The following is a 24,725-nucleotide window of genomic DNA, read 5'->3' as shown; positions in this document are numbered from 1 at the left end:
AAACAGTGCTCTCCGGTCACTTCGCTCTTGCAGATCACAAGCAACATTTCTCCACCGTTCCCTTCATTTATAAGGAAGTTTCAAGATGATGCTCCTCATATTAGATGGTAGGTCCAGTTCCTTCATATGCATCATTTGCTCTGTTAGATTTGAGCATCCTCGAAGAAACAGGGAAAATGATTGCAATGCTTCACTTTTAACAGGCGTCCAGCTGAGAATCTTTTCCATGCAGATGCAATTTTGTATTCGTTTCCAAAGTGCTCTGCTAGAAGACTTTTGGCTCGGTGGTATCCCTGATCTGAAGGTAGATGTTGACAACTGCACACCAAGTCTCTTGGCTGCCCCCTGGTGTATTGTTCGAGAAAGTGTAAACAGTCACTCCAATTAGTTGTCTTCTCATCCATTCCATTTTCAAAAGCTCTGATGAAAGACCTGTACTGAAGAGGGTCTCCATCAAACACAGGAATATTCCTTACAGGAAGGACAGAGCACAGATTTTGCTGGACCAGCAGAGCAGCGATGTCATTTTGTCTTTGCATAACATTTACAATGTCATTCTGATGGGGTTGAGGTCGCACAAGTCCTGCTTGATTTTCATTCACAGTTTGTGTCGCTTGAACTGGAGCATCAGTCTTTAATAGCATCTCATCAATTTGTGTTTTTGACCTTTGTTTAGGCCTAACAACTTGTGGTTGAGTTATGGGAGCAGACACAGAAATAACATCCATTTTAACTGGAACAGAGGTGTAGGCATGGGGATTTAATGATCTTCAAATAAGAGTTCATTCCGTCCGAACATTTTGAGCCACACTGGGATGAATTGATTTCCAAGACATGAAGCTTTGCATTTGTATCTGCCAAACCCGTTTCAAGTTCCAATTGTTCCTTTTCTCTCTCCAACTTATCAGTTTCTCTCTTCAACTGTTCCTCTTGAGCTTCTATTAAATGTTTCCTTTTTAGAGCAGCAACACACACATCAGAGCTGCCTTGATGCGTGCAGATGATGTTGATGAAATCCGTGACGTCTGGGAATGTGTCTTTACAGAGTTCACCTTTACACTTGACACGTTAGAAGCACTATCTTCAGGATTTATTTCATCTGCAACACTTTGGTTGTCGAGAGTCTTCATCTGGCTGCACATACGGGTGACAGCCAGCTTTTTACCTTTTCAGTGAAGTCACAGAACATTGTCATTTTTTCTTTGAAGTACTGATTTTGCCTTGTAACTTCATCTTGAGGTAAAGGTAAGTTCACAAAAGATGCATGCATGTCATTTGCGTCCTGGTAGCACTTGATGAATATAGAAAGCTCAGCATTCACTGAATTGACATTTTCATTTGATGTCATCAAGGCTCATGTTTCTCATACACCTTTCAGCTTGTTTACATTGTGCACTCCTTTTTTGCTGGTACATTTCCGTGTAGAACTCCAAGTCTTTAGAAGTCAATTTAATGTTTCTTTTTGCTGAAGGCGTCTTTATACTGTGTTCTGTTTAGATTTCTACAGGCAGAATGTTTGTATTATTCATTTATTATTTGCCTATGTATTTATTGAAATTCTAATTGTGAAGTCATTATTTAACAAGCCATATAATAATAATATGATCATGGTGTCTATTGAACACTGGACATTATTTAATAGCTTAAATGTTTGAGGGGAGATTTAAATGATGTAACTCATCAAAACCCATGCTCAGGAACTATGAGCCTGATCCATGATCAGAGCTCTGATTGCTCGGTATGCGCTGCAGTTATAAGAGTTGATCTCTTATCTTTAACATCACCTGTTCTGGAGCAGTAACCATGGTGATCTCCCAGGAGGGAGTGAGCTGCTGGCGTAGGACTGAAACCCAGAGTTAACCCTGAAGTTACCTCACTAAGCTGCTTCCCACTACAGGACCCATGTCAGCCTGGATAACAAACAAACAAGACACGTTTCAGGGGCTTTTTTGAAAAACAGGCTGCTTTAATTTTCATTGTTGGATGAGGAGAACTACACCCATTGTCTACAAATAGAGACACATAATGCCAAGGTGTGTGTGTGTGTGTGTGTGTGTGCCACCACCACCTTGGTAGAACTCCAACAGCAACAGATGCATAGTCCTCAGCCAGCAGCTGCAAGCTGTTTGATGAAATATTTCATACATCTAAAACAAAAATGTTGTCATCCCAGTGTTAGGTAATAATCTGCATGGGTCACTGGCAATCAGCCAACCACTTTTCAAAAGTTAAATGTTTCCAAATCACAGTGAGTCATAACAATGTGAAGCCAGGCTCAGATTACAAGATCTTCAGGTCAACTGCTTACTGTCCATATGCTCATTTATTAGCGCGTCTGATCGACTGAGCTGGTGTAGCCTGAGCCCGGGTTAGGAGACACTATCACGTCATAATCAGCACAAAAACACTCATCTGGAGCCCAAAGGAGGTTCTGTTGATTATTAAGATGTACCCATGCAGGCGAGGTGCAGGGGATAGACCTGGAGACAGTAAGAGGAGGAGAGAACAGAAACCTTGAACTGATCACACTGAACTATTCACACTGCTGTTTCTGCTCTACATCTGCTGGGTGGAGTTCCCGTTCCAGGTGTTGTTTTCGTCCTCGCTGTCCTCCTGAGTCCGGAGCCGGCAGATTTTCCCATCCTTCTTGAAGTCCTTGGGCCGCTTCTCCACAGTTTCTCTGATGGTAGGACACACAGTGAGTGAATACAAACCTAACTGACTCAATAATATCAAAGTGTCAGACAACAGCAGCAACAGCCACCATAAGCTACACACCACACCAAATAATGAGTATAATGAGTGAGTCATCAGTAACAGTGGTGTCTTAATTAAGGCACCAAATACCGTGTGTAGAATTCAACAGTGCCTTGGGATTGTGTTCTATCCTGAAACGGTGGGTTGCAGAACATTGCCAAAGACCCCTGACGCACTGAGGACAGTCCGCCCCGGAGCAGGACGAGAGGGTGAAAAGAGCACCAAGTCCGCGGCCCGACCCGCGAGCCCCCTTCACCCAGGCCCAACTCGGGAAGGTTGGGAAGCACCAGCATGGAGGAAATGAGTTCCGATTGGATCTCTTCCTTAACATTTTCGTCTCGTTTTATTATTAAGTGTCAATAGATTTCGTCATCATGCATTAGTCAATATTTTGTCAAGAAAAAATGTTGACTAAAATGATTGGTCAACAAAATTAACAGGTCTTCCATTTCAACAACGCTCCATGAATCACATCCTTACAGACTGCTGGGGTCAGCATTCTCTGACAGCTCCTCAATTCAGTCACAATGCCACTTGTAGATGTAAATGGTAAATGGACTGTACTTGTATTTTCTCTTTTCTAGTCTTCTGAATACTCAAAGCTCTTTTAACACTACATGTCATCATTCACCCATTCACACACTGATGACAGGGCTATGAGGACCAACTAACATTCACACACCGTAGGCACAGCTACGCAAGCAATTTTGGGCTTAAGTTTCTTGCCCACGACACGCCGACATGGACTAGCGGAGCCGGGGATCGAACCGTCGATCCCCTGATTGAAGGACGACCCTGCTCTCACTGAGCCACAGTCTTGATGTTATGTTCCCCAGACTGCACATACTGCATACTACATGTACTTGGATCTGAAATGTACCTCTTTGCTTTGTCGGAGGCTGATGCTGAGTTGGTGTAGGAGCCGGACGGCTGGCCAGGGCCTCTGGATGCTGCTCCGGGAGGGGGCGGGGTAGCAAAGAGGAAGGAGCTGAGGAATCTCCACACAGCCAGCAGAGGGTAGATGAGTGTGCCCAGAACGGCCCAGATACTACCATCAGAGGACTGGACCACTGTGTTAGCGGGCCGGCTGGACTGCTAGAAGGGAGAGCATCCAAATAATGAGCAATTTAAGGAATATAAGCTAGGCTAACCTCATGCCGACTCCAGCACTGCACTATCGCACAGACTTGGGACTGAACATCAGATCATTAGTCAAAATACTGAAGCATTCCTGTAGAAGTGTTGAATGAAAGTAGAGGACGGCGGCCTAAAGCCTCACTCTGATCGTCATCAACCTGATTTCTTGCCAGGTCCACAGATTTCTGATGTGATGTGTGATTTACACGGACCCACTTCAACGTCTTTTAGTCAATTAACCAAAAGACACCATTTTCAAACAGAGGTATTTTTCTCTTATTTACAGATAAGAGATTAAGTTAGGAGGGACCACACTAGTCTGACTTCTCTCCTTTATGTCTCAAGTGCAAAATAGAGACAATAAATGAATACAATCTAGAAAGTGATCCAATATGCATGCTATTTGAGATAACAAATGGCTTTATTACAGGTAAATAAAGTGGTGAAACGTTCCTAAAACACAGTGGCATAAGGTCACACATATACATCAGGTGTCTCTCCTGCGCAGCACACTGCTTTGGTCTACTTGTATGCTTCAGGGACGACTAGGTTACGTGAAGAGTGGGTGACACATGGAAGGTGGTCTACTCACTGGCAGAAGCACGATGGAAGCACTTGGAGCCAGGTCCAGCTCCAGCAGAGTCTTGTCCAGGTCTTCACTGGTGAACTCCCGCCGAGGGAACATGGTCGCCAGGGAGAAGTTTCCGTAGCGGTTTCCAACTTCCTGAGACAGAACCAGCACAAAAGTGTACTCACAGGTGTGACCGTGTGATGTGGAAACATTGGGTCACAGAGATTCAACACCACCAGGGGCCTGCAGCACCAGCATCCTGCTGTCTTTGGGATTGATTAACCTTTTCTGGCTCACTGTTAACCTTGGTGACCACAAGTATAACAGAGGTTCATCAGAATGATCCATTTTCCCCAGTTCTATGATTAAAAACGTATTTTATGGTGATGGTGAACCCTGGACTTGTAGAGAAAAGAGTGATTTATTCCCTTGAGCAACTCATGTGAAAATAAACCACCACGGAGCAGAAGCACAGCGGCAGTATGAAAATACTTTGTTCAGACCTGAACAGCAAAGTGGCGAGCCTCCTGCAGTCTGCTCTGTGAGGGGAACTGGTTGGTGAAGGAGGAGCCGTCTGGGAGGCGGAACTGTATCCTCGCTATGGTACTGACACACACACACACACACACACACACACACACACACACACACACACACACACACACACACACACACACACACACACACACACACACACACACACACACACACACACACGGTAAAACTCAACATATTTCACAGTAATTCCATCTTGTGAATCTTCTGTGTTAGTCCTTTCCCTCTCATGTGGCCTTGTGTTGTTCAGTATTAGCAGCATGTGTATTTGGTGAATGAGCCGTTCATCAGTAATTGTACACCAGTGGAAAGGCTTTCTAAAAAGCATTTAGACCATTTTTCACAGTAGACATTACATGCAAGAGTCCCACTGACCTGAAACTTCAACATGTGCAGCTTCTTTAAGGACGACGTGCTTTTTTAAAAATTAACATCGTTAATAATTATTGAAATATTCAACATGAGTGGACAGAATGCTAACACATGTTCATTTGGACCGGACCAAGGGAAGCAATTATATATATTGGAGCATTTGAGTTCATGTTCGACTGCTTTCAGCTCTTCAATTGACAATTCAATAGTTTCACTACTCAAACCGAACTTCTTTCAGCACCTCCATTATAGCTGCTCTTTCACGGTTTGTATTTTGACTGAAACTTTAACTGTTTCAATATTTCATTTGTTTCAAATGTTTCCTCTGCTCGATTTCAGCAATGAGTACATTTTTTTCAGAAAATTCAGCCTTTTATATGTCAAAATGTCTTTGTGTAAAAGGAATAAACAGAATTGGTTTTATTTTGACATGTACACTCCAGGATGATCATTGTTTAGGCTACGCATCCTGCAGTGCTGGCAGCTACAACAGTTTGTGTAGATATGACTCCTTTGTCTCCTTTACCTCCTCTCCCTGACCACTGCCTCCTTCCTGGCCTCCTGCTCTGCCTGTCTGGCCTGCAGTAGGGCCTGCTTGGCAGTCTTGTCCTCCTCCTGGGTTTTGGTGTAGCGAGCTGCTCTGTCAGCTCGGTCCTGCAGGACAGAGGGACAAACCTCATGTAATCCTCTTGGTAGAGCTTAAAATCACCTGAGTTTTAGAACTGACACCAAAACTTAAATCTCTTTGATTCCTCCCTTTGCTGATGTTTCCACACAAACAAATAAAGACTGAACCCTGATCATTCTAGAACTGCAATAGCTCACAGAACTCCTGCATATACATCTCCACAGCACTACTCCATTAGTACAACACAGACATGTCATACTCACCAACAGGGCTGATGGCAAAAACCATCAACACCATTATTTTGGTATTGAGATCACAACTATTGAAAACAATTACTCAGTGACTTTGGAAGCATCATGCGTTTAGAAAGGACATTTTGTAGCCTACATTTGAAAGTTAGAAGCATCCGTCTGGTGCGCTGAGAGCTAAATTAAGAGGCTAGATCTATGAAGAACTCTGTGCTGTTGAAAGCAATTTAATCAGAAACACATTGGATGAATAGTTATGAATGGAGTTGACGAAAGTCCCACCCACGTTTGAGGACAGGTCGGTGGGTTGCTGACATCACCACACGCATGCACCACACGACAGTTTCACCGGCAGCAGGAGAGAGGATGAAGTGAGCTCTAAGTGCCGAGGTCTGGGCGAGGAGAGCTGTAAAGCACCAGGGTTCTAAATGTTCTATTCTGAACATGCTATATATATTTATTTATATTTTCCCCCAGAAAATGTGGAATATTTCTGAAAGTGTGACTGTGGCTCAGTGGAGAGCAGGGTCGTCCTTCAAACAGAGGATTGAAGTAGCTCCTCTAGTCCATGTCCATGTGTTCTTGGGTAAGACACTTAACCCCAAAAATTCCCATAGCTGTGCCTACGGTGTTGTATGACTGTTAGTTAGTTCTGATGGGCAGGTGGCACCTTGCATGGTAGCCCTGTCATCAGGGTGTGAATGGGTGTGAATGGATGAATGATGACATGTAGTGTTAAAGAGCTTTGAGTGGTCAGAAAGCACTATACAAGTACAGTCTATTTACAATTTACCATTACTGATAGAGTGATTAGTTGATAGAGTGAACATAGAGTCTGGTCTCGTTGTCCACTTTTCTCTCCCCGTCTCTGCCGTGTCTTTATCTCACTCGAGTTGAGGGCGATAATTATCGAAATACACATATGTGATTGGCAGAGTAGCATCACGTGAGAAAATGTATAATGCATGTAATTGATTGGTGTGTTTCCAGGACCGCTGAACGAGTACCGTAGAGGCTGAAAAAGCTGAGCAGGTTCAAATAGAGGCGCTCTGTCAAAATGTAATAATTCTCAATTATCCATTGGTTTTAGCTGTGGGTCCAGATACAACGCCGTCTAGACCTCTGGTCTACAGAGTTCAATTCCACCGACTTTAGCACCAAGAAAAAAACTCAGCACCCTCTAGCTCAGAGGTCCCCAACCTTTTTTGCACCACGGACCGGTTTCATGTTAGACAATATTTTCACAGACCGGCCTTCAAGGTGTGGCGGATACACAGGACGAAATAAAATGATACGACCGGCATGAAAACAAATCTAAAATGCATAAATAAATACAACTGACAATAATTGACAATTGATTGCTGTCACTGCAGAACATCCCGCTTCACAAAGAGGATGTGTGAAATGGAAGCAGGGTTTTCAGTGTTTTTCTGGCGATCTCAGGATATTGAGCCTTGATTTTAATCCAAAACACCAGCAGAGTTGTTGTCTCAAACATACTTTAAGGCCACCGTCATTTACAATCTCCAGCAGCTGATCTTCCTCTGTCGCCACATATTCTGCAGAGCGGGCTTGGCGCGTCAGAATGACTCCTGATATTCAATTAGACTCCTGATATTGTCTGTTAAATTAAGCTTTTTTCTTGGAAGATGTAGGCTCTTCTTCAGTCTCCTTAGTGGCCTTTCCTCTTTGCAAAGAAGCTCTCCAGAAGTGTTCTACTCATTGTCGCTAGTTTGTGGGCTTAATTTTTGAGGTAACGTATCACGTGACTGAGACAAGCGTCTTGACAAGTCAAGAGCCACAAGCGGATGAAATTGGGAGAGAATCCGGTTACCTCAGCACCACCTTCGACACTATCAACCACTCCATCCTCCTCTCACGTCTCCAGTACTCCCTTGGCATAACTGGCACTGCCCTCTCCTGGTTCACCTCATATCTCTCAGACCGACATCAATTCATTGCAATAAACAACTGTAAATCCTTTACCTCCCCAGTCACCCACGGTGTCCCTCAAGGTTCCGTTCTTGGTCCCCTTCTCTTCATCATTTACATCCTTCCCCTTGGACAAATCATCCGTCGTCATGGTCTTGATTTCCACTGTTACGCTGACGACACCCAACTCTACCTCTCCTCCAAGACCATCACCTCAGTCACCCACTCCACTCTCTCCTCCTTTCTCACTGATATAAAATCATGGATGCAACAGAACTTTCTCAAACTCAACTGCAATAAATCTGAAATACTCATCATCGGCCCAAACTCCCTCACCTGCTCAGCCCAGCCCTTCTCTCTCAACATTGATGGCTCCATCGTCACCCCCTCCACCCTCTCTTTCCTACCCCACGCCAACCACATCACCAAAACTGCCTTCTTTCAGCTCAGGAACATTGCACGCCTCCGGCCCTCCCTGTCCTCTGCCACCACTGAAATTCTCATCCATGCCCTCATAACCTCCAGACTCGACTACTGCAACAGCATCCTCTATGGCTCTCCCAACAAAATCCTCAATAAACTCAGATATGTTCAGAACTCTGCCGCTCGACTGCTCACCTCCACCCACCGCTATGAGCACATCACCCCGGTCCTTCGCAACCTCCACTGAAAGAATACATTTCAGTGAAGTCTATTCTGTCAAATACAGAATAGACTTTAAAATATTACTCACCACCTACAAAGCCCTAAACAATCTGGCCCCTCCCTACCTTTCACACCTCCTCCCCCTCCATGCCCCAACCCGTTGTCTCAGGTCCGCCGATGCAAACGCTCTGAAGACCATCAGGACCAAGCACCGGACCTGGGGTGACAGGGCCTTCTCAGCTGCTGCACCCCCCCTCTGGAACGCCCTCCCCATCCACATCCGTGAGGCTCCCTCCCTATCATCATTCAAACAAGCCCTCAAAACCCACCTCTTCAAACTCGCCTTCACCTGCTAACCCCTGCACCCTCCACTACATGACCCATTCCACACAGCTTCTCCAGTCCGTTTTTTTTTTTACCAAAAAATGTTCTGTTTGTTTGTTTAGATTGCTCCTCTGTTTTTCTTTTTGTGTTTGTTTTGTTTGTCTCTGCCCTATGTAAAGCGTCTTTGGGTACTTAGAAAAGCGCTATATAAAATTAAAATATTATTATTATTTTTCAAAATAAAACTTCTTTCAGACTCTGATAATCAATAAAACGGAAATATTATAATATTTATTCTTTCTCTGCGGCCCGGTACCGAATGACCGGTACGCTGCTCTAGTGGACTGAAAAAGTAGTTGCTACCAAAAGTTGGTATTTGCAATTAGGGATGTCACCACCATTGCTTCACGATTATTGTCAGAGGCAATATCAGTTTCCCACTAATCAACTATTTCCTTTACTTTGTTTTACTCCTCTATGGTGGGGATTTGCATAAAAACACACAATTAAAATGATTAGGAAATAAAAGATTGTATTTTCATTGATTTATTGTATTTTATTTATGTATTATAAACTGTTAAGACCTAGTGTAGGAAGTTAAACAGCTCATAATTCATCTCTTATTATGTTGCTGCGAAAACATCTCCTTCAAACAACTGGATTTATGAAAGTTTCTCACCAGAAAGCTACATTTTACAAGATTACATTTGAACACATGATTAGAATTTACTTTCGTCCAATACTCATTTTTACTGAATGGAGCTTGAACGCACTATAATGCAAGTAAAGAGTGCGCCTCTGCTACGTACTTAATAACAGTGTTGCTGTCAACCTTACTAGCGTAACCAGCTCTCCTGTCGATTTTAACACAGATTTGTTATTGACATGTATCGTTATCACACCAGCAACTAGAAATCATCAATGCCGATCTCCACATCGCATACTTTTACTGAATCTAGGCCGATGACGATCAGCAGTCATCACACTATGATGGTTAAACTGTGTAATTAATCATTTTATATCCCTCACTGCTGATTTAAGTCACTTTATGGCTGCAGTTCCCTCTGAAATGTTTACAGCAAAGCTTCAGGTGGGTGGCAAGACTCTCTCAAACACACAAAACAAACGGCGCACGCACACACGCACACACACACACACACACGTTACGTGATATACGGGCCACACGCCATCACCCGGGAGAGTATTTGTGAGAGGGAGAAGCAAAACGCTTTTCAAAAAATGAGTTGATAATTAATATTTGTACTTGATGTTGTGATATAGTCATTTACAACATCCCACGTAGAGCAAGCTGCAATACATTGAGTATATTCAATATATCGCCCACCCATAGCCCCAAACAGGGGTGGGTTTGAGCTCTGTTCACAACGACTTCCCATTATGGAAAGTGATCATAGTTTTTGAGGTTTGGCAAATCTTTGAGATAGCACACCACACGATCATTCCACACATTTTGATGGATTTATGATGCACGTGTTGGCAATGTGGTGCGTGACAAGTAGCGGAGCCAAATTCCATATGAAAGATGAAGAACAAGAATATGCCCAACGAGAAGTGTTGCCTTGTTGTGCACAAGGCACACTACATAAAGATTTTGAAGACCAAAGGTTGTGAATGCTTCCAGAATTGTCCACTGCTATTCTCAGTTATTTTCAGAGTCATATAGTAGCGTGACAACTGGTTTTCACTTCCACATTTAATCCTGCGAACTGTGCTGTGCTCTTTAGGTAGGGCAGACATGAGAGACACAGATGAGCTTACCAAGGCAATCTGCTGTTTGACCCGGTCCCTGGCAGCCTTCTCCTCAGCCTTCTCCCTGTTCCTTTCCTCCAGGAGTCGCTTGGTCCTCTCCCCTTCCTGTTTCTTCTTCAAGTCCAGCACGTCCTTCCCTATCTTCCGCCGCTCTACTTCCGCTTGGATCTCCTTCTGAATCACAGGCAACACACAGGTAGGTCAGGGGCCCTGCTTGAATCCAAACGTGCACACACTGGCACAAAGTCTGTAAACTAACTGCTTTTGTAAAAACAATGAAACGCTATGTATTTCTTTGTATTTTCTTTGCATTAAAGTAACTTTTGTTAAGCAGTGGTGACAGCAGCTTCTGCTGCCACATGTGGTTATTACAGGATGCTGTTAATGTGAGAGCTGTGAAGGTAGCACACTATTACTATTATATTCACGGTCTTGCCTCCTGCCGTGGTTCTGTCATATGCATTGAATGTGTTGTAACTCTGTTATGTTGTTCATTCTGTACACATGACATCTATCACACTTCTGTCCATCCTGACAGAGGATCCTCCTCTGTTGCTCTCCCTAAGGTCTCTCCCTCTTTTCTCCCCCATTAAAGGTTTTTTGGGGAGTTTTTCCTGTTCTGATGTGAGGGTCAAAGGTCAGAGGATGTCGTATGTGTACAGATTGTAAAGCCCTCTGAGGCAAATTTGTAATTTGTGATTTTGGGCTATACAAAAATGAATTGAATTGAAAGGAGAACAGACTTTGACACAAGACTGGGACTCACGGGAGAGGAAACATCAAATGTCTTCAGGTGAGGTGACAGTAATGTGTACTATACATATTTGATGTACTAGTACAGAACACACTACACACGAGTTTCAGAAATGTGTGTGTTCTGAACACAGTTCTTAAAAGACAAGTGACTGTTACACATGTTAATCAACAGGAGCAGTTAAGCTCTGCTTTATATTTATATGTGCCTCAGTGATGCTCTAATGGACACAGACTGCGTTACTTAGACCAGCGAGGGCTGAGCTTGTGTAGATCTGAGATGTGTGCATGGAGTGAGGCGGTTACAGAGCAGCTGCTGAGCTGCTCTCATTGCTGTCGTGCTCACTGTCGCTGGTCGACACCAAAATGAAGTGTGAGGAGTTGAGGGAGCGCTACACATTCAGTTTAACACTGAAGATAGAGGGTAACAAATTAGTTTCCTTACAGCTTTGGGAGGAATCGAATCATGTGTGTTCAATAACAAATATTTCTATATTTCAAATAATGGGGGGGATGTAACCATGAATAATATGAACTACTATCTTGAGCCCAAAACAGGCCGTCTCCTTACCTCTTCTTCTCCTTTCTTCTTTTGTTCTCGCCTCTCCTCCAGTTTCTTGGTTAACCTGACAGGACAATATCAAGAGAAAACATCACATCTACCTTTACAGTGATAAGTGTAACGATGACAGGCTGTGTGAATGCTACTTCCTTCCTCACATTGAGTCATTTCTCTTTTAATTCATCACAATCTTAGCAGTTAAACAATTCTGGACAGAACTATAGGCTGATTGGTTGGTTGAACTTCAGGTTATATGTCATTGATTGATGTAGCCATTCATAGTTTAATTAGATTTATAGATTTACATTATATTGACAACTTCAATATGAGTGAAATAAGGTCAGAATGAAAGTTAGAAACCAGCTGTAATGAAATTCAGTATCCTGGCAAATTAGCTGGGTTAAGCAAGAGCAGCTAATGTACGCTAAGACAGAAACGCTGGCAACCGCAAATGAGACAGCAGGCTTACCGGAGCCCGGCAGCACCTTCAGTAAGCAGACCCTTGTTGTGTGTATTCTGCCAACACATCAACACATAGCACATTTTCTGTCTAGAATGTTGAGAGCTTGACATGTATGTAGGCTCCTACCTTTCCACCTTAGCATCCAGGTTGCCTTCACTCTCAGTAGCATGATCTGAAGATGCATTCTCTGCAGGAGTCACTGTGGCTGGAAGGCTGCTATCAGCTACTGTGTGGAAAGAATTGAGTTAACTCGCTTATTAACACCTTGTTAGCACAAAGCAATCAAAGTCTAACCATCCTGCATTGATTTACACATCCAAAGGTCTTCCAAAATCATGACGTTTTTGCTGATGATTAATTGTCATACAATTAATTGTGATTAACGTTTTAATCATATTTTTCTGTTCCTATTATGCCACACAGTGGTGCTAAAACCAAAACAAAGATTTTACACAGTATGCCAGACTAGCTCATTCAGCTGACAAACACAAATATCATCTGGCAAACAAACGCATAGCTAATGTTAGCTTTAGCCAACGTCAGCTAACGCTGTTGCTGCATTACTAAGAAAAGAATGAAAGACATTAATGCACTTTGCTCAGCTGTGATATTACAACTATATCAAACTAATACAGGCTCATGTCTCCTCTTTCATGGAATAATTTAAATTCATTTGTATGTTCATATTAAAACATTCACTATTAAATCACTTTTTCCTCCCAAACTGACCAAAGTAACAGGACCTTCTGTTACTCAAACAAATCTCAAAATAAAGGTTACTGGACAAATAAAATGCAAACTGAAAATGAATTGCAGTACATCTTACATTATCTAACATGTTTTACTTTCTCAGAAGAAAACAAGTGCAACATATCTATACAACAACACCCCTTACGTCATTTACATTAAACTGTTTTGTCCGTATTGTCAATACCCGAACCCACCCAGCCCGTTATGAGCAATCAACCCACACCCAACTGCCAACTCAATGCATTATGGTAGCACAAGGCGACATGATGCGTGCGTGCGTGCGTGCGTGCGTGCATGCGTGCGTGTGCGTGTGTGTGTGTGTGTGTGTGTGTGTGTGTGTGTGTGTGTGTGCGCGCGCGCACGCGCGTTCACAATGTAAAACCATCATGCAGCACCTGTGTAGATTTGAAAGGCAAAATTGGAAAATATGAGACTGATCGGCAGGTCACCCGTCACGGGAGATGCCGGTTTTGATCGGTGGCCAATCCATCGGAGCATCTCTAATCCATATTGAGAGATTGTCTTTAAAATGTATGCTGGTATCTATTTCATGTCTCCCACTTCTATGACAGCTAGTTTTTCACTCTGCCTTCTACAGTGGCTGTACCTGACAATGAGGACGGCAAAGCCAAAACATCTGTGCCTTTAACTCCCCATGCTGAAAATGGAAACTGATTAAAAGCAGTCAATTCTAAAAGTACCCTAATAAATTAGGTGCACAGAACTCTCCTTTTCGGACGTACTGGATATGATCCAGGCTCACTCACCTTTTGCTGTTTGTGGTACTGCTGCAGATTCTGTGGCTGACCTAACAGGCATTGCTGGAGCTGAGACTGGAGCTGTGCTATCGAGTGGGCTGGCCTCCACAGAACCGCTTGCCTCTAATAACACTGCCCCACCTCCAATCTGCTGAGCATGCATCTGTCAGAAAAACAGGGAGAAAGATCATTACCAGAAAGACCACCACGTAGATTCACTAGCAGTAGCTCAGGTGTTAAGAGTCCTGGCCTCATGTTTAGGGTTTGGATATATTTCAATTGAACTATGGCAAAGTCATTGTCTGGGCACCACGAAGGTCTGTAGAGAATTTCATGGCAATTCAAATACAATAAAATAAAAAATAAAAATGTTGAGATAATTCTGTCAGGACCAAAGTAGTGACTGACCAATCAACATTGCCATGCGTGTGTTTCTTGGAGTGCTGTGGATAGCTAGATACAAACATGTGAAAGGTTTGAATAAACAGTGAGCTCCCTGCAAATCACACCGTTTGAACCTCTGTGGCCGTACCTGCTTAACTCTGTTGAATCTTTTCAGCAGTTCTTCAGCAGACACACTGCCAGCAATGACTTCCAGGGGGATCCCATTCTCCCCGATGAAGAAGCTGGAGGGTATGCACACCACTGGATCTTCACACGGGTAGGGGTGGGGGGTTAAGGAACAAGCTCGCAGCAAATGACATTTTGTTCCGTTTACATAGTATAAATAGCACTCTTCACTGATCACATACAACTCCGCCATAGTCATAGAAATAACTGAAAGCTAATGAATGATGAAAATGATAATAGTCCTAGTAAGACTAATTTATGAGATGCCCTGTCAAAAGTCTGACTCAAAGTTCTAATTACGAGATAATAAATTAATCAAACAGAGATGACCCGAGTTTGTCCATGTATACTTTAAAGTGTAACTTCATCCGTAGGTTTGAGCCTAAGTCCACCCACTGCACAATATTTAAACTGCTGAAGAGTAGGCAAGGGGCTGAGAGATGAAACCACACCCAAGGAATATAACAAAAAACTCAACTCATCGTTGACAAACATGACAGTACAGTAAAGAAATTCACAGTAAAGAAACACACTAAAGCTACATCCACACTAATAAGTTTTTTTTGTTTAAAACAAAAACGATCTACGTCCACACGACGGTTCAGCATCGTTTTCGAAATGATCTCCGTCCAGACTAACTGAAAATGAATAAAGTAGTCTTTAATAATAATGATCTTCCTCTAAAATCTGCCTCTATAAACTCAAAGAGACACATTACGTGGAACATTTTAGAAGTTTTATTTTTCAGACATAGCTACAACGCTGCTTGCTCTATCTTTCTCTCTCTCACATACATCAAACTTATACATAAAGGTTTACTAGATTATGGTCCATAAATGTGGTCAACACACGTCTCTCACTCGTTCCCTCTGGTTTCGTTGTCTGTTCTCACTCGTAGCTCTGCTGGTGTCTGAAGTCTCTGTCCTACTGGAGAGCATTTACTGCTTTTGTCCCTTTATAGTTTGTGTGTGGACTCCACAATAGTTGTACAGAACAAAATAAGCATCAATAAGGAAAGGAAAGTCCTCCATTTTGTGTCCGTCGTCCTCCCTAAAGCCTCTAACCGTGTCTTCAGACGTCCGCTCCGTAGGTCTGATAACGCCGCTGGACACGCCGCTCACTAATCGCTCCAATAACAGCTGCTTCCTCCGTAATAATGCAGACTTTAACTGAACAACAGCTGCTAGTAAAGACAACAAGGTCAGCAACGCCTGTAATCAGTTGTCCATGTTGAATTAACCTGGTAGTCGATCGGTAATCAATGTTGTTGTTGTTTGGGATTATCCGGGAAAGGGTCACGTGATAGGGGCATGATGAATCAGGGAAGGACATGTTATGACTGCTAAGAACCAAAAAAGTAGATTGTTTCCAAACTTATGTGTTTACGAGCGTCTACACTACAAGGTAACCCCAGAGTTTTCAAACGTATCCGTCCCCTGGAGCGTTTTTTAAACGTATCCATTTTCGGTGTTCTAAAACTCCGGCGTAGTGTGGACGCTCAGTGTCAACGTAGCAAAACATACGTGTTTTCAAATGGAAACGGAGTAGTTTGGACATGGCCTAAACAGTAATAAAACACAGTGATGAAACTCAATAGAGTAAAGTAAAGAAACACATTAGGGCACAGTAAAGAGTACAGTAAAGAAACAGTGCAGCACAGTAAAGTCAGTAAATGTCTAAAATCACATCTATTCAGGACATCTCTAATATTATGTCTATTCAAGACATCTCTAATATCACGTCTATTCAAGACATCTCTAATATCACGTCTATTCAGGACATCTCTAATATCACATCTATTCAAGACATCTCTAATATCACGTCTATTCAAGACATCTCTAATATCACGTCTATTCAAGACATCTCTAATATCATGTCTATTCAAGACATCTCTAATATCATGTCTATTCAAGACATCTCTAATATCATGTCTATTCAAGACATCTCTAATATCATGTCTATTCAAGACATCTCTAATATCATGTCTATTCAAGACATCTCTAATATTATGTCTATTCAGGACATCTCTAATATCATGTCTATTCAAGACATCTCTAATATCACGTCTAGTCAGGACATCTCTAATATCACGTCTATTCAGGACATCTCTAATATCATGTCTATTCAAGACATCTCTAATATTATGTCTATTCAGGACATCTCTAATATCACGTCTATTCAAGACATCTCTAATATCACGTCTATTCAAGACATCTCTAATATCACGTCTATTCAAGACATCTCTAATATCACGTCTATTCAGGACATCTCTAATATCATGTCTATTCAAGACATCTCTAATATTATGTCTATTCAGGACATCTCTAATATCACGTCTATTCAAGACATCTCTAATATCACGTCTATTCAGGACATCTCTAATATCACGTCTATTCAGGACATCTCTAATATCACATCTATTCAAGACATCTCTAATATCACGTCTATTCAAGACATCTCTAATATCACGTCTATTCAAGACATCTCTAATATCACGTCTATTCAGGACATCTCTAATATTATGTCTATTCAAGACATCTCTAATATTATGTCTATTCAAGACATCTCTAATATCATGTCTATTCAAGACATCTCTAATATTATGTCTATTCAGGACATCTCTAATATCATGTCTATTCAAGACATCTCTAATATCACGTCTATTCAAGACATCTCTAATATCACGTCTATTCAGGACATCTCTAATATCATGTCTATTCAAGACATCTCTAATATTATGTCTATTCAGGACATCTCTAATATCACGTCTATTCAAGACATCTCTAATATCACGTCTATTCAAGACATCTCTAATATCACGTCTATTCAGGACATCTCTAATATCATGTCTATTCAGGACATCTCTAATATCACGTCTATTCAGGACATCTCTAATATTATGTCTATTCAGGACATCTCTAATATCACGTCTATTCAAGACATCTCTAATATCACGTCTATTCAGGACATCTCTAATATCACGTCTATTCAGGACATCTCTAATATCACGTCTATTCAAGACATCTCTAATATCATGTCTATTCAGGACATCTCTAATATTGTGTCTATTCAAGACATCTCTAATATCACGTCTATTCAGGACATCTCTAATATTATGTCTATTCAGGACATCTCTAATATCACGTCTATTCAGGACATCTCTAATATCACGTCTATTCAAGACATCTCTAATATCATGTCTATTCAGGACATCTCTAATATTGTGTCTATTCAAGACATCTCTAATATCACGTCTATTCAGGACATCTCTAATATTATGTCTATTCAGGACATCTCTAATATCACGTCTATTCAAGACATCTCTAATATCACGTCTATTCAGGACATCTCTAATATCACGTCTATTCAGGACATCTCTAATATCACGTCTATTCAAGACATCTCTAATATCATGTCTATTCAGGACATCTCTAATATTATGTCTATTCAAGACATCTCTAATATCACGTCTATTCAAGACATCTCTAATATCATGTCTATTCTACAAAACTTGTCTGTGGATGTACTTAACGCAACGAACATCAATGGTAACGTACGGTAACTTAGGCTTACAACCAGCGCATTAATCAGGTCATTCCTGAGGAAGATGCACCTCAGCAGCTTACAGTGCTAGACTGGGCTCCTTTAATATCTAGTATCACGTCTATTCGGGACTAATGTTGCACGGTGTATTGATACTAAAAAGGTACCGCGGTACCCGTACGTTGAAAAACGATTCGATTTTGCATATTTTTAGTATCGATACTTCATTAAAATAGCGAGCGATCAGAGCGCACTCACTGTTCCGCTCCCTGTCATGCTGCCTGCACGCATTGACTGCAAGGGGACGGGGCTGCCCAACGCTCACACACAACAGGCAGCGCTCACTCACAGCGAGTGATCGCAGGGGAGACATGGCATCAAGTGCAGGAGCTTTTGCCGACCGTCCTCGGCTTGTTGGCAAAAAAGATGCCAGAAGTGAAATGTGGAAGTACTTTGGCTCCATTGCAGACAGTGAAGGAAAGCCCACTGACATACAGAGACCCGTCTGCAAAACTTGTTTCAAAGCCCCACAGACCAAGGGAGGCAACACGTCCAACATGGCAAAGCACCTTTCAGACAGACACCCCCAACTTTTCAAAGAGTTCAAAGAACGACAGGTAGTTTTCATTAATATCTTGCTGTAGGCTAATACTAATATTAATGTCAATTGTTAAGTGTTCAAAAAGCAGGGCAGGAACAAGCTGGTAAAAAAGGGAAGCATACAGATGTTTTATTTATTACTATTATAGATAAATATACCAGTATCGTATCGTATTTGTGGTATTATATCGTATTTGTGGTATCATATCGTATTCTGGTATCGTATCGTAAGTATCGGGTATCATGATATTTATGGCAGGTATCGTATCAAAGTCATAATTTTGGTATCGTGACAACCCTATTCGGGACATCTCTAGTATCATATCTACATTATATAAACTTCTGCCAGACAAGATGATATTGTTAATGGTTGAGGTATTTTATCTATTGGATGAATCTAGTCTTATGCATTCTCTTATAACAATGTTTTGTGTAATTCAGCCTGAAAGAGGAGGTTCATGGTCTAAAACATGCAAAAGCACTGCTCTGAACTCTATAAGACGTAGTCGCTTAGGTCAAGAGTAGCTATCGGTCCAATGAATACAGCAATGTAATGGGTAGTGCAACTATTAACTTGCCTCTGAGATTAGTCAGTAAAAGTAGGTCCACACTAATTCATCTAAAGAAGAAATTGTAAATATACAATGTATACAAAATAGACGACAAAAAAGATACAGATCTGAGAGAACTGCACACATGGCTCGCTGTGGAAAAAATGTTGCAGCATCATATGTTGGATCTCAATACACATTAACACATCCTTTCTTTAATGTAAAACTATTTACTTTACACACCTGTCAAATTGATTGTGCTAAATAAGTAGCTGTTGTGATAAATCGTAAAAATGATTTTACTGGTAATGACAGAAGTCTGTTGTGAGTTCAGAATGGCAGATGTGAACTGAAAAATAGAGAGGAATTCTAGGGTGCAGACTCATTTACTTTTGAAAGAACAAATATCAGGGAATTTAAAGATCACATATTATGCTAAATGTTCTTTTTCATGGTTTTTAAAAGACAAATATGTGTCTCTGCTCTACAGACCCTCTCTCTCATTCTGTCCGGCTCCATCTATCAGAAAACCTGTGTAAACTACGTCCTCCACCTAGGTGACCCTGCCCATGGAGTAGCTGCTGAAGCTATCACTGTCCGCCATTTTGATTTCTTCGCTATCTATTTGTTTCTGTTTATTTAACAGACTGTTTGCCTGTTAACATTGGCATACTGAGCTGTATATTTATGAATCCGACTGATATTCTTGGCAAGACCCGCCCCCTGTGCAATATTCAAGTGCTGGGAGTGGCCAGGAGTCCATGCTCCCTGAAGTAGTGGTAACTTGATTTGTTTGGGTACATTGCCCTGAACAACGGGCTCTCCAGACCCAACTACTCGAGGTCAATGCCTAAACTTTGATTCAGTTCTGGAATTGTTTTGAATATTGAACTCTTATATTTTTTAGCTGCAGATTTAATATTTTCAGTTTCAAATCATATTTTATTGCGTTTCAGATCTTTTTTTCATTTGCAGATTGTATTTCCTCAGTTTCAGACTTTTGGCTGTGATCTGGCATGGCATCAACTGAGAGGGGCGTGTAATCATGAGTGACAGCATAACAAAGAAGGCTGAGGACTTCCTCAACCACGTTGCCTTCAGGCCTACAGCCTATTCTCACTGTTGCCTACAGTGAGAATTATGACTCAATACTTTCTATACACCATATTCATGTAGATGGAAGTAAAAAGATTGACGTCAGTGACAAAGTTCTGTTTAGCAAGCTGTTCTGGACCGTACTTGGCACGAATCGCAGTATAAGAGCAATAAACTATGCCAGATAGTGCCGTTCAACAACCGCGCTTTAATATCTGACGTTTCGCACTCACAGGGACGGGGTGGGGCCCCCGTCAGGCCCGCATGAGTCGGGCGCGGCTGCTGATGGACGCCTCGTCTCCGTGCTGACCGTATTACACATGCGTAAGTCAGACAGGACGCTCTAGCAGGGGTCTGAGAGGGTTGGGTGGGGTTTTGCCGGGACCCTCCACCGCAGCGGGGTACCCGATCCTGAGAACGTGAGCCCCTCTCCCCCCTCACTGGAGGAGCCACGCCCTTATCCTCCGGGACAAAAAGCCATTTGACTATGACCTCAGATTAGACAATCAGCTAAATGTAAGCATATTACTAAGCAGAGTAAAATAAACTAACCCGTGGCGCAAGGAAAGTGAGGGCCAGCATGCCAGCTGAGGTGGGATCCCGGCCCCGCGGGGTCTGGCACACAACAGGCTCGTCTCGTCTGCACCGTCGGGGTGGAGCATGTGCGAAAGGACCCGAAAGATGGTGAACTATGCCTGGCCAGCGCAAAGCCAGAGGAAACTCTGGTGGAGGCCCTAGCGGTCCTGACGTGCAAATCGGTCGTCCGACCTGGATATAGGGGCGAAAGACTAATCAAACCATCTAGTAGCTGGTTCCCTCCGAAGTTTCCCTCAGGATAGCTGGTGCTCAGAGTCTCGCAGTTTTTTTCCCACTGCATTCATGTGAATATGGTGTATAGAAAGACACAACGACAAAGACTGAACCCCGCTGTTTAGCTAAGTTAATGGCATCAGGAATTGAGCCCTCAAACCAAAGCATCTTTACGAGCTGTGTTGTCTGTCTCGTGTGGTGACACTGTGATCCACCGAAGAGTTTTTTCAAATGATCAAAACTATTGGCCTGGATTTGGCTCCATAGTCTTGCCAAGAAGAGCAGTAGGATTCAGAATAACACAACTGCGTTGCTAATGTGGCTGGCTTTGATTGTAGGTCCACAGGTTGGAGTAATGTAGTAAAAGGTTTTTTCCATGTTGTCTTTTGTGAAACTGAGTACTGTTATGTAGCTAAGCAGGCCTTGTTTACATGCATGCTGGTCTGTTGCTGCTCTATTGGTGGTGTATAGCTTTGATTAGTTAGCACCACTCACTAACTTCCTCAGGTCGTTAATACGGGGAAGATCGGGTCCTTTGAAAAAGATGCGAGCTAAAATAACCTAATGTATATTATGTGTTTAGACTTTGGCACTGCGTTTATTGCTATGCAGCAATTCACCAAGACAAATTCCTTGTAAGTGCTACTTGGCTGACTTGAATGTAGCGAGTGAGTGGGCGAGCAGGGAAAGAGAGAGAGCGGTGTGTGAGCTCAGAGGAGACAGCTGTTGATCAGAGGAGAAATCATCAGTAAATGTCTTCTCTGTGCTTCCCAAACTCAGAGAGCAACTAAAAGACTTTGCAACTAGGACTGGAGAAAATCAAATATCACAAAATATTTTACCAAATACCTTGATATCGACATTGCAATGATACTGCAGGGTTGACTATTGGCGCATTCCCAAAATATTTATACCTAATGAAGTTCGTATTAACATAACATTTCTTTTTTTTTAAGGGAAAACTAAATTATGTAAAATGTTACTTAAGATTTCCAATTTAAGTTCATCTAACAACTTTTGAGACAGATAATTTTTCAAATTGAATTTCAAAACAGGCCAGGCAAGCATTGGCTTAATTCAGTCCACTGAAGTAAGCCAATGCCAACTGCAAAACTACTTGGACAAGTTTCCCCAGGAAATAGGATTGTTCAGGTCACAGGCACTTAAAGCTGTGGGGCATCATATTTTGCTTATGGGAGACTGATGGGTATATTTTGAAGACAGTAAACTAAAATTCAGTACACTGTACAATAAACACGTCGGTACCTCTTGGCATCGACTTTGATAGCCACACAACAGTTCTCTGCTTCCTCTGACACTGTGTCATCCTCCCAGCTGGAGATCAGCTGTGCTGACTGTTCATCTTCGTCTGAGGAAAGAGGCAGTGACAGCAAGAGTGGTTCAGTTACAGCTCACTGCCAACACATTAACCGCACCAGCCTATGACGCAATAATGACCCAACTCATACTGGCGACGTATTAGTCGACCTGGCTCGGATAAGGTTTGTTACTGTAACGTTACCCGTCCAACTATCAATAAACAACTTGTAAAATCATGTATCTGGACGACCAACACCCACTGGCCCGTCCTCTATCTAGCGTTAAGTTAAGCTGGTTAGGCTGTTAGACATTAGCATGACGTTAGCGTTCCATAGGCCAGTAAGCAACACTACAAGCGAACATATAACGTCATCGCTAGCACATCATTGTACATATTTAGGTTACTGCTTCTGTCCTCTTGGGCCATCCTACTCAAACATGCATAACGAAACCTATCGTGTCTTTGGCAGCTGGTTGGCTATGCTATCTGGTCAAGGGTTTAGTACGACAACAACCACGGCTAGCTGGCTAGCTGGCTAGCTGGCTTTAGCTGTTTTTTTTAATTACTCGTTACCTATGGAGGCTAGAGTTAGCTAGCTCGCGAATCGACACACATACCTGTAATGACAACGACAAAGACTGAGCCCCGTTGTTTAGCTAAGTTAATGGCATCAGGAATTGAGCCCTCAAACCAAAGCATCTTTACGAGCTGTGTTGTCTGTCTCTTGTTTGGTGACACTGTGATCCACCTAAACTACAGAAACTCATGAAGCGAGGTCAGTCTGTCAGCTTCTACATCCGAGCCTGAACATCGAGCAGTGCGTGGAGCAGCCGGCAGGAGTGAGACAGCTCAGGAACACACACCACGAGTCATGTGACCGTTCCGTCATCTCTCATACTAAAAATAATAGGCCTATGTTTCGATTTATTTTTAACACAAATGTACATGATACAATGAAAGTAGACAAAGAAAATGTCTGGATTGTTTTACTCAACTGCAAAAGTACATCTTCGGAAAGTAAGATTTGAAGACATGACAGCATGATCCGAAATTTGCATTAGGAGAAGAACTACGCTACCCAGCAAACCAAGAAACCTATAAAAGAAGCCCAGTGAGCACCAACCAGGTTTTCATCGTTGATTCCTAGTAGAAAAACTATAGGTGATATTCGCATTTGCCTTCTCTTCAACCAGCTAAAATGCGGTCACATCATCTATCAATTTGTTTGAAAATGTAGATGTGTTCGTATATATATGTAAATTGCTACATATTAACTGAGCATTTTAGGTTTAAAAGGCGTTTCAAATACAGTGATCGTTAAAAGGCGTTTTTTTCACCGACTATTTGAAGACATCCACATTTAGAGCATATGGTCTCTGCATTATTGCATTTTGCAGTTTTTAACGTATTTTTACCGGTGACCATTGTCGTATTTTAAAACAGGAGCAAGGGCCACACGTCATTGTGACAGAATTTTGATTTTAGTTTGACACCTAGTCTATTGAAATTAATCGGGTGGGCATTTACAGTCAAGGTTACAAGTTTAATTTACTGTCATTGCACAACAGGGTAGCGCGACGAGTTTTTCCATTTTGCTGCATAAGAAAACGCACACAAAAAACCTCACTATATCATATGTGCATGAGTTAAGGCAGGGGTCTCAAACTCAGGGCACGCCATGTCATTTTATATGGCCCGCGAATCCGCCAGCAAAAAAGAAAATTAATTAAGTTAGACTTGATAATAAAAATATCCCCATAGTCGAAATTATGAGATAGAAAGTCAAAATGATGAGATAGAAAGTCAAAATGATGAGATAGAAAGTCAAAATGATGAGATAGAAAGTCAAAATGATGAGATACTTAAACACACAGTCATAGAAGCAGCTCTTTGGCTGGTTACTCTACATTTAAGATAAATGGATTGTGAGTACATTGAAGACTACTTTAACATGGCTTTACAACACATGAAATACTTCATGTGGGATTGTGCAAACGCACCCTTGAAAGG

General features: G+C 42.0%; 1 protein-coding gene across 5 annotated transcripts; it reads right to left on the bottom strand.

Annotated features, from left to right (window-relative positions):
• Nucleotides 1-1,948: 1,948 nt before the first annotated feature.
• ubxn4 (UBX domain protein 4) lies at nucleotides 1,949-23,540 on the bottom strand. Of its 5 annotated transcripts, none has more exons than XM_079170051.1 (13): nucleotides 23,333-23,540; nucleotides 22,661-22,763; nucleotides 19,614-19,642; nucleotides 14,758-14,876; nucleotides 14,235-14,388; nucleotides 12,844-12,943; nucleotides 12,264-12,318; nucleotides 10,949-11,113; nucleotides 5,919-6,046; nucleotides 4,969-5,071; nucleotides 4,487-4,618; nucleotides 3,638-3,852; nucleotides 1,949-2,680 (listed from the first exon to the last, which is right to left on the bottom strand). In XM_079170051.1, exons 1-13 carry the CDS (start codon nucleotides 23,412-23,414, stop codon nucleotides 2,557-2,559), a joined length of 1,509 nt encoding a protein of 502 aa, XP_079026177.1. In that variant the 5' UTR covers nucleotides 23,415-23,540; the 3' UTR covers nucleotides 1,949-2,556. The 5 variants fall into 5 exon arrangements, with proteins under 5 accessions (XP_079026177.1, XP_079026179.1, XP_079026178.1 ...); XM_079170053.1 differs by having other exon boundaries at nucleotides 3,638-3,849; XM_079170052.1 differs by having other exon boundaries at nucleotides 12,844-12,940.
• Between the last annotated feature and the right edge of the window lie 1,185 nt (nucleotides 23,541-24,725).

This window comes from Pholis gunnellus (genome assembly GCF_910591455.1).
Source record: "Pholis gunnellus genome assembly, chromosome: 12".
Taxonomy (NCBI): Eukaryota; Metazoa; Chordata; class Actinopteri; order Perciformes; family Pholidae; genus Pholis; species Pholis gunnellus.
The sequence above is the reverse complement of the archived record's forward strand: the minus strand, read 5'-3'. Positions and strand labels throughout refer to the sequence as shown.